Below are 11,426 nucleotides of genomic sequence, written 5' to 3' on the forward strand. Positions count from 1 at the left end.
ATGATAACTATAACAATAACTATTAGCAACAACGATAACTATAATGACAGCAGTAATCACCATAATGATAACCATAATTATAACTATAGCTACAACAATAAAAACTATTACTGTAATTACTCCTGTAACTATAAGAATAACTATAATAATAACTATAACTACAATAATAACAATAAGTAAATAACTTACCATAATAGCTATAAATATAATCCTAACTCTATCTATAGCAATTTAACAATAAAGTCTAATAATGATAATAATAATAATAATAAACATAAATTAACATAATTATAACAATAGAAAAACTAGAATGATAATAACAATAACCTTCACTATAATAATAACAATAGCAATAACTATGACAACACTAGCAATGACCATAACTACAACAATAGGGAAAATAACAATAATCAAACCTGTAACAAAAAGCATAACTATAACAGTAATAGTGATCATATCAATAAATATAACAATAACTGTGAGGATAACTCTAACAATAGTTTTATCAATTATCTTGATGGACTCGAAGCAAAAGATTCCTATCATATGAGCAGATTCACATTATGAACACATGATTTCAAAATAATTTTAGAAAACAGACACTTCATTCTGATTGGACAAGATGCATGTGAAGGCGTGTCAGTTGCTGATGCGTGTTGCCTTATATGGTCATTTTCTAATAACTGCTGATGGAGTCTGATCTCTAGTCCTGCAGAAATGATTCTTCACTGCTTGATTCCAGACTTTCAGCATCTGCGTCTCACTCCAGCCCTTTACCTCTGTCTGCCCTCCTGATTCCTCTCGCTCCTGACCTCCTTTCTTTATCATCCAGGTTGTTGACCCATCGTGATGGCCGGCTGATTTTCATGCTAGCCTCTGATCTGCTTTCTGTCCTACTGTAGGACAGACAGTTGACTAGTTGATTTTTGTAAAATAATAGTCATAAATGATAGAGCAAACTTAACAGCCTGAGGTGTGTGAAGTTAATTAAAGCTGCATTAAATCAGATTGTGGTTTTAGAGGATGAGATGAAACCAGATAAAGCTCAAGTGACAGCAGGTTAAAGCTTAATCAGACAGACGTGTTGAAACAAAAAACAGTATCAAAATACTCATCTTTGTAAATAAATCTAGAATTTTGTGTTCAAATCACATCCAAGAATAAATTAATCAGATTTGCCGTTAGCTGCTGTTACATTTGGATGCAGACAGTGTAGGCTGAACCTCTTTCACACACACACACACACACACACACAAAGAGAGAGAGCTTGCATTCAATCAGCAGTTGCTCGTCTGGTGCAGTTTAGTAGATATAAATCTAAACACTTCAGGCAATTTCTCAGTCTTGTCTCTCTCTCTGTGAGGTTTTCAATGTCAAGGTCAGCGCTCTTGTGCTGTTGTAGTTCTGCAGTAGTGGACTCTTACTGTGTTTTACTGCATCATCATTCTCTCTCATGTACTGTATCCTGATGTTGTTTTGTTCAGAGGTTGTTGAATGAGTCTGTGTGGATTCCTCTCCTGCTCCTGATAGGATTCTGCTGTTTTGCGTCTGCTCCATTCGATGGATCGCTGTTATTGAGCAGTCTAAAACAGACTAATGGGGATGCTTGCAAGGGTCTGAATTCTAAACACTTTTCCTCTTGTAGGTGTTTAAATATTTAAACATGATTAATGATCGAAACGAATTGCCCAAATAGATCGGCCTCGGTTAGCAGATTACCTTCTCCTGCGCTTCTGCAACTAATATTAATAATTATTATTATTATTCCTTACATTTATATAGCGCTTTTCTATGCATTCAAATCGCTTTACATTGTCAGGGGCTCTCTCCTCATCCACCTGGATCCCATGAGGATCCACCTGGATGATGCGACGGCAGCCATATTGTGCCAGAACGCCCACCACACACACACACACACACACACACACACACACAAGCTTACTGGTGGAGAGGAGACAGAGTGATGAAGCCAATCAGCAGATATGGGGATTGTTAGGAGGCCATGATGGTCCGAGGCCAATGGGTGAATTTAGCCAGGATGCCGAGGTCACACCTCTACTCTTTTCGATAGACATCCTGGGATTTTTACTGACCACAGAGAGTCAGGACCTCGGTCTAAAGTCTCATCCGAAGGACGGTGCTTGTTGACAGTATAGTGTCCCCATCACTACACTGGGGCACTAGGGCCCACACAGACCACAGGGTGAGCGCCCCCTGCTGGCCTCACTAGCACCTCTTCCAGCAGCAACCTAGTGTTCCCAGGAGTCTCCCATCCAGGTACTGACCAGCTCAGCCCTGCTTAGCTTCAGTGGGAAACCGGTCTTGGGCTCCAGGGTGATATGGCTGCTGGCCAACTGGCGAGAAAGGCTCCTAAAACAGACCTGGTTAATTTCTGATGTATGTGTGTGTGTGTGTGTGTGTGTGTGTGTGTGTGTGTGTGTGTGTGATTTCCAGCGGTGGTCAGTGCCATCCCAGTTCCCACGCTGGACAGCAGTCAGTATCCGGGCATCCTGCCGTCACCCACCTGTGGATTCACCACACACCCTAAATTCACCCTGCGGCCCATGCCCTTCTCCACGCTGAGCGTCGACCGCAGTTACGCTGCCGGTAACTCACCTATCTATCTATCTATCTATCTATCTATCTATCTATCTATCCATCCATCCATCCATCCATCCATCCATCCATCTATCCATCTATCTATCTATCTATCCATCCATCCATCCATCCATCCATCCATCCATCTATCTATCTATCCATCCATCCATCCATCCATCCATCCATCCATCCATCTATCCATCTATCCATCTATCTATCTATCTATCTATCTATCTATCCATCCATCCATCCATCCATCCGTCTATCCATCTATCCATCTATCTATCTATCCATCCATCCATCCATCCGCCTATCCGTCTATCCGTCTGTCTGTCTGTCTGTCATTTGTTATATTGTTCGTTTTATCTATCAATTGTTTGTTTTATTGGTCATTATATCTATCTGTCATTCATTATATAACCCTATCTATCTTTATATTGTTCATTACATATATCTATTGTTCATTATATTGTTCACGTTATCTATCAATTTTTCATTATATTGGTCATTATACCTATCTGTAGTTCGTTATATTTTTTCGTTATATCTATCAGTTTTTCATTATATTGGTCGCTATATAGAGGTGCTTCTCAATAAATTAGAATGTCGAGGAAAAGTTCATTTGTTTCGGTAATTCAACTCAAATTGTGAAACTCGTGTATTAAATAAATTCAGTGCACACAGACTGAAGTGGTTTAAGTCTTTGGTTCTTTTAATTGTGATGATTTTGGCTCACATTTAACAAAAACCCAACAAGTTAGAATACTTCATAAGACCAATTAAAAAAATAATTTAGTGAATAGCTGGCCTTCTGGAAAGTTTGTTCATTTACTGTACATGTACTCAATACTTGGTAGCGGCTCATTTTGCTTTAATCATTGCCTCAATTCGGCATGGCATGGAGGTGATCAGTTTGTTGCACTGCTGAGGTGGTCTGGAAGCCCAGGTTTCTTGGTCTCTTGTTTCTCATCTTCCTCTTGACAGTAGCCCATAGATTCTCTCTTGGGTTCAGGTCTGGTGACCAACACCATGGTCATTTAACCAACTTTTGGTGCTTTTGGCAGTGTGTGCAGGTGCCAAATCCTGCTGGAAAATGAAATCAGCATCTTCAAAAAGCTGGTCAGCAGAAGGAAGCATGAAGTGCTCCAAGATTTCTTGGTAAACGGGTGCAGTGACTTTAGTTTTCAAAAAACACAGTAGACCAACACCGGCAGATGACATGGCACCCCAATTCATCACTGACTGTGGAAACTTTACACTGGACCTCAAGCAACGTGGATTGTGTGTCTCTCCTCTCTTCCTCCAGACTCGGGGACCCTGATTTCCAAAGGAAAATTAACATCATCAGAGAACATAACTGTGGTCCACTCAGCAGCAGTCCAGTCCTTTATGAAGCGAGATGCTTCTGATGCTGTCTGTTGTTCAAGAGTGGCTTGACACAAGGAGTGCGACAGCTGAAACCCATGTCTTTCATACGTCTGTGTGTAGTGGTTCTTGAAGCACTGACTCCAGCTGCAGTCCACTCTTTGTGAATCTCCCCCACATTTTTGAATGGGTTTTGTTTCACAATCCTCTCCAGGGTGCGGTTATCCCTAATGCTTGTATACTTTTTTCCCCCACATCTTTTCCTTCCCTTCGCCTCTTTATTAATGTGCTTGGACACAGAGCTCTGTGAACAGCCAGCCTCTTTTGCAATGACCTTTTGTGTCTTGCCCTCCTTGTGCAAGGTGTCAATGGTCGTCTTTTGGACAACTGTCAAGTCAGCAGTCTTCCCCATGATTGTGTAGCCTACAGAACTAGACTGAGAGACCATTTAAAGGCTTTGCAGGTGTTTTGAGTTAATGAGCTGATTAGAGTGTGGCACCAGGTGTCTTCAATATTGAACCTTTTCACAATATTCTAATTTTCTGCGATACTGAATTTGGGATTTTCCTTAGTTTTTCGTTATAATCATCTAAAATAAAATAAATAACAATTTTAAATATATCAATCTGTGTGTAATGAATGAATATTATATACAAGTTTAACTTTTTGAATGGAATTAGTGAAATAAATCAACTTTTTGATGATATTCTTATTATACGACCAGCACCTGTATATCTATATAGCAAATATAATGTTTAAAAAAATAAATTAAAAATACAGAAAGAAATGGTATTATCCTGTTAAACATACTCCAAAAATATTTTATTTATAACTTCAAAAAAACTTTTTTAGAGTGTTGCAGTGTTTAAGAGTAAGTTACTACATCACCACATGCTGTTTAGAGATGAGGCGGCACTGAATGAAGCAGCTCCTCCTGTGTTCACACTGTTTCAGTCTTTGCTTTAAATGAGTTTGTTAGCAGCAGAAGAAATTGATTTGATTTGGTCCTTTGGCAACAGCTGCCAGTCTCTTTGCATCAATGAAATAAATGACATTTTCAAAGCGTCTCTTAGTGAGCATGTAACGGGTATCTGCACACACTACAGCTCTGAGCTAGAGAAGTTCATGACTACTGATGCAAACTAAATACCGGCTGAATGCTGTGGTGACTGACTTCAGTTAATACACAATCATCATATATATGCATGATTACAGCTGGAAAAATTCTAACTTAGTTTTCAAACGACCAGGACACTCATACTTTTAATAGACTTTGGCGAACTCTCAGTATCAACATGCCAACTTCATCTGAAATAATTACAGTGAAATGGAATGGAATGAGTTGCACCCAATTCAAATAAACCCAGATGCATTAAATGCATGAGAATATTTTTGTGTAATAATAATGATAATGTGTTTAATTAAAAAAAAGATTTTTAATTTCATTTTTCAGATTACACATTCCACAACTATTTCTATAGCACTTTATGCAATACACTTTTTTTACACGTTTGTTTTTTTTTTGGGGGGGGGGGCAGCTTTACAGTAATAAACAGGAAGGCATTTTTATTTCTAAAGCACATTCTAAACAGCAGCTGCTGACCAAAGTACTGTAGACAGCACATTAGACAGTAAAATACAAAAACTAACAAGGAAATCCATGACATTAAAATAACAGTGTTTATGTTGCAAAATGCATCAGTTATGAAACAAATTCAATAATTTTAGGTCGCTCTGGATAAAATCGTATTCTAAATGGTTAAATAATGTAAATGTAAATTTCAGCTCTATAGTGTCATTATTCAGATTAATTCAGTTTTGATCTCATCCAATCAATATTACCGAATATTGTCTTTTAAAGCACAAAGTATATAATTTATTTTCTTTGAGATTAAAAAACAAAACATATGTGATTCACTGAAACGCGTCAACAAATTTGAAATTGAAATGCATCAGATCTTCATATGATTGGCTGCTGTCTGGTGTTTTAGGCTCTCCTTTGCATAAACTTCTGCTTTCTCCAATCATTGTGTGTTTGTGTGTCTTTCTCAACAATGTCAGCAGAGGGCGCCGCTCCAATGGCCTCGCAGCAGCCGCAGCCGCTGATTCCCACGGCGCAGTCGGAGCCATCGGGGTTGGAGGAGATTCCCAGCCGCACCATTCCGACCGCTTGTGTGCGGCCCACGCATCCCCTGCGCAGCTTCACCAACCCACTCCTGCCTCCACCCATGGGCACCATCGAGCCCAAGGTCTACACACCCATGACAGGTACAGCTCCATCAGTCATGGAAACATTCATATTACTGTCTGCTTTTATTCAGTAAATCACTGCACTCTTAAAAATAAAGAGATGAAAGAAAGATAGCAGAGCTGCCAAAACTAGCAGGCCCCTGATGACCTTTGATTTTGGACATGTCAAAAAAAAAATAGGGTAAAATAGGTAAAAAAGTCTAAAATTGTCATAAAAAAAATCTACATTGATATTTATGTACATACATACATCTTTTTTACTTAACATTAAAATGTTACAAAACAAAGTTAAGAGAATTTGATTTTACATATTTTTTAAATTGTTATTTTAAAATAATGTAAAAAGAAATTTCATGTAAATGTAATTAAATGTGAACTTAATCTAAAATATTTGTAAAAAAAAAAAAAAAAAAAAGTAATGTAAAAAGTATAATTAAAAAATAATTTAAAAAAATGTTATTAAAATTTGTTTATATACGTCTTAATATAATATCATTTGATATAATCAAATATTGCCTTCTGGCCTTGTATTTTTGTCCCTCTGTATTAAAAATAATTTTTTGCTTCCCACTGTCACTCACATTTTTGAACATAGACTTTATAGTGCACGATCCAAACTTACATTTTTATAATTCATGAATGAAAACATTTTGTAACATGATATTGATGTACCATTTACATGGAAATACAATGTCTCATTTTAAAATGGGTTTTAAAGGATGAATTTTGATATTTTACGTTTTTAGTTGATATGTAATTTCTGATAATTTCTAAAATGTCATAGGGAAAAAGGCAATGAAGAAGTCTTTTTTTAACAAAGGTCAGAACTCCTGTTATAATGTAGATCTTTTAGGGTGCACTCTTGTCATAACTTAATCTATTACTTTTCCTACATAAATTTTAACAAAAAAAATTGGTAAAATATATATTTTGGAGTCTTAGACCTTTCCAACAATATATAATTTGTCAAGATTAGATTAGATTTAATTGCAATATAGTGAAGTAAATGTAGACGTCCCGGGGTGACAGTTAAAGGGTTAAGAACAGTTCTTAAGAAAGTAACATTTTAATAATCAGAAGAATCTTTATCCATTTTAAAGAAAATTTTGTTCATCAGAAAGGTTCCAAAAGTTTTTTTTTTCTTAGTTTTTTTACAGTAATGCCATAGAAGAACCATTTCTGGTTCCCTAAAATCTTTTATCTATAGCACTTTATGCATGAGAGATTGTGTCGAAGCAGCTTTACAGTGTTAAGCAGGAAAATAGTGTGTCGATAATGCAGGAGGACAATAGTAAACAGTCAGTTTTACAGTTAAAGTCACTTCATTGTTGATTCAGTGATGTCATCGTCCAGCTCTGTCCTCTTCAGAAATCGTCTGTGCAGTTTAGTGATAATACTGCCAGAAATGAAGCTTCCCCATCTACAGTAAGAGATGTACATGGAGATGTAGAATCAGAAGAGGGACTCTGGTGGGTTGTGTTGTGCTGTCTGTAGCCAGAGGTGGAGGCGGTTGAGATGGAAAGCTGTATCTGCTGTGAGTCTGGAGTCGGAGGGTCTCTCAGTGGGAATCAGTGAACAAAGCACTTGGTTTGTGTAAGTGTTTGTGTGTGTTGAGTTCCCATCGGTGGCTGTAATGTTCATCGATTCCAGACATCACAACAGTGTGGAAACTCTCAAAAAAACACTGACGCTCCAGGGCTTCTGCTTCCTCAGAGGAGATCTGACTCTTTCTGGATCTTCAGTCCTGTACTGCAGCGCTGCAGCGGATATTCAGAGACAGACGCAGCAGTGCATGTTTCCCCCGCAGTTAGGATTTAATTGGTTCTGCTCAAACCATTTCGTGTACGTGGGGCTCCAGACGCTTTTCCATTAAGTTTGAAAATGGAGTCTGAATGGACACTCTTTCCGCTCAGATGTTCGACAGGCATCCGATTATAAGATCCAGCAGTGAGAGCAGATGAAATGTTTCAGGATCCTAAGAAAATATTCGCTCAGAAATCCAGCAGCTGTTAATTAATAAGTTACTGGGTTAGTTCTATCTGTCTGTCTGTCTGTCTATCTATCGTTGATTAGTTAGTAGGTTCTATCTATCTATCATTCGTTAGTTATTTAGTTAGTAGGTTAGTTTTATCTATCTTTCTGTCTGTCTATCTATCGTAAGTTAATTAGTTAGTTAGTTAGTTAGTAGATTAGTTCTATCTGTCTGTTGTTAGTTAGTTAGGTAGTTAGTTATTTAGTAGGTTAGTTATATCTATCTTTCTGTCTGTCTGTCTATCTATCTATTTATCTATCTATCTATCTGTCTGTCTGTCTGTCTGTCAGCCTGTTGTTAGTTAGTTAGTTAGTTATTTAGTTAGTTAGTTAGTAGGTTAGTTATATCTATCTATCTGTCTGTCTATCTGTCTATCTATCTATCTATCTATCTATCTGTCTGTCTGTCTGTCCGTCTGTTGTTAGTTAGTTAGTAGGTTAGTTATATCTATCTATCTTTCTGTCTGTTTATCTATCGTTAGTTAATTAGTTAGTAGGTTCTATCTATCTATCTGTCTATCTATCTATCTATCATTAGTAAGTTAGTCAGTTAGTAGGTTAGTTATATCTATCTTTCGGTCTGTCTATCTATCGTTAGATAATTAGTTAGTAGATTAGTTCTATCTGTCTGTCTGTCTGTTGTTAGTTAGCTAGTTAGGTAGTTAGTTATTTAGTAGGTTAGTTATATCTATCTATCTTTCTGTCTATCTGTCTATCTATCTATTTATCTATCTATCTATCTATCTATCTATCTGTCTGTCTGTCTGTCTGTCTGTCTGTTGTTAGTTAGTTAGTTAGTTAGTTAGTTAGTTAGTTAGTTAGTTAGTTAGTAGGTGAGTTATATCTATCTTTTTGTCTGCCTATCTATTGTTAGTTAATTAGTTAGTAGGTTCTATCTGTCTACCTATCATTCATTAGTTAGTTAGTTAGTTAGTTAGTTAGTTAGTTAGTCAGTTAGTTAGTCGGTTAGTTATATGTATCTTTCTGTCTGTCTGTCTATCTATCGTTAGTTAATTAGTTAGTAGGTTCTATCTATCTATCATTTGTTAGTTAGTTAGTTAGTAGGTTAGTTCTATCTGTCTGTCTGTCTGTCTGTTGTTAGTTAGTCAAGTTAGTTAGTAGGTTAGTTATATCTATCTATCTATCTATCTATCTATCTATCTATCTATCTATCTATCTATCTATCTATCTATCTGTCTGTCTGTGTCTATCTTTCTATCTGTCTGGCTGTCTGTCTGTCTGTCTGTCTGTGTCTATCTATCTATCTATCTATCTATCTATCTATCTATCTATCTATCTATCTATCTATCTATCTATCTATCTGTATGTCTGTCTGTCTGTCTGTCTATCTATCTATCTATCTATCTATCTATCTATCTATCTATCATGCTGTTCTGACTGTCTGTGAGGTTCAGTCGTGTTTTCTTGGCTCTTTAATGTGTGTTTTTTTTTCTTGTTGAGTCTCTCTGACTGCAGTGTCGGTGTTGTTCTGTCTCTTGTTTTATTCTCTGGCATGAAACATGTGAATAAGGCTTGTTTGGCAAATGAATCATTTGTTTGAACTTTGTATCGTATCTTATTCCCTCAAGTCGTGAGTTATGACTGATCAAGTAAGCACTCCCAGTTAGTTTGTCATCACAGCTTGTTTTGTACCACTAGTGCTTTGATTTACTTGTGTTAATTAATTGTCGTCAGGAGCCGAGAGTGTAAATCAGCAGCAGGTTGCATCGACTCTCACGATAGAAACACATGAAATACAGTAGAATAAAAGCCATGGAGCCTCAGGAGACGGCCGAGCGTTTGAGGGCTGTCGGGTTTATATTTACTGTCCGCGAGCTTCACAGACTAGCCTTTGTTCCTCTTGTTTCAGAGGAGTCCATCCATCTTTTAAAGAAGAATTTAAAGCCGTCTCCTTCCTGCCCGAGAGAGATGGATCAGTCTATCAGCCTGTATGTCAGTCATCCCAGAGTCTCTTTCAGCATAAAGGCATCAGACAGCCCAGAGAAGCTCTGACACCGGAGATCCTTCATGCATTTTAATTCAGACAATTTAGTTGATTTAAATGAATCATTTACGGCTTGTCAAATTTGTGTTCTGTCTTTGGTGAAAGTGATTCCTCTCAATTTTATCTAGCCTTTCTTTTCCCAGGATGAGGTGTAATATTGACCAGGTGTCTCTAAGCAGCAGTGAAAGAAACACTGTGATATAAACACACAGAAACTGGCCGTTCTCTCGGAGCTGACGCCTGCGATGGCCACTTCACCACCAGTTAAATGGGTTTTTTAAAGCGCTGTCCATGATGTGAGGGATAATGCGGCAGACGGACCTGAAGCGCTTTAGACCATCCAGCCATTTCACACACCATAGCACACACCATCCTCAACCGAGAGACGCAATTTGTCAGAAAATAAAGACAAAGAGGAGCAGAGAGAGAGAGGAGTGATGACTAATGGAGAATCTCATGAAAACAGCTCACATTTCACCCCAAAACAAAAGAAAATATATTGTGCACGACAAAAATTGGGCTTATTTTAGAGCCAATGTGTTTATTTCTCATCCTGAAATAATTTTCATGAAAATTAAACACAAATAATTCCTGTTTAAGGAGCTTAAATTATTATTCTCATGTATATTTCCTTATTAGATTCTCATTATTGCAGTACAATGTTTTATTATTATTATTTATTTATTTATTCATTTATTTAAATCAGAATAAATTAAGGGCAAATCCAGAAATTCTACCATTATGTAAAAATACTTGCATCATTTAAAACGATTCATTATTATTTTCAAGACAATTAACTCTTAAATTCTCATTACTGTAGTGCAAACAAACTTTATTTTCATCATGCAATGTAGACAGTCTTATTTCTTCTTGTTTTGAGTTGAATTGTGACCCTTAATATGGTTTTGAAGAAAATTAAGCTTATTTTAAGTTTTTTATATATTGACATTATTTTCATGATAATTAAGCACAAATATTTCCATTGCTATTTGTGACTCTGTGTTTAAGGAGCTAATCATTTATGTTTCTCATTAGATTCTCATTGTTGTTGTATAATACTTTACCATTTTGTAGTGCATTTACTGTAATGCAAAAAAAAAAAAATTCTGCACCGGCTTTAAAAATAGTCATGCAAAATAAAAGGAGCTTCTGGCTTTTTGCATTATGACAATTATTT

The 11,426-nt window shown here is 36.7% G+C and overlaps 1 protein-coding gene across 4 annotated transcripts in view; it reads left to right on the plus strand.

Moving 5' to 3' along the window:
- Window positions 1-11,426, plus strand: part of dcc (DCC netrin 1 receptor) — a 189,480-nt gene that overhangs the window by 171,587 nt on the left and 6,467 nt on the right. For 3 of the 4 annotated variants that reach the window (XM_059549322.1, XM_059549324.1, XM_059549325.1), the window contains exons 26-27: window positions 2,455-2,607; window positions 6,025-6,231. In XM_059549322.1, coding sequence (XP_059405305.1) covers window positions 2,455-2,607; window positions 6,025-6,231 — 360 coding nt within the window. The remainder of the gene's footprint in view (window positions 1-2,454; window positions 2,608-6,024; window positions 6,232-11,426) is intronic. The other variant, XM_059549323.1, reaches the window with a different exon arrangement.

The sequence above is a fragment of the Carassius carassius genome, chromosome 5 (assembly GCF_963082965.1).
Source record: "Carassius carassius chromosome 5, fCarCar2.1, whole genome shotgun sequence".
Classification (NCBI taxonomy): Eukaryota; Metazoa; Chordata; class Actinopteri; order Cypriniformes; family Cyprinidae; genus Carassius; species Carassius carassius.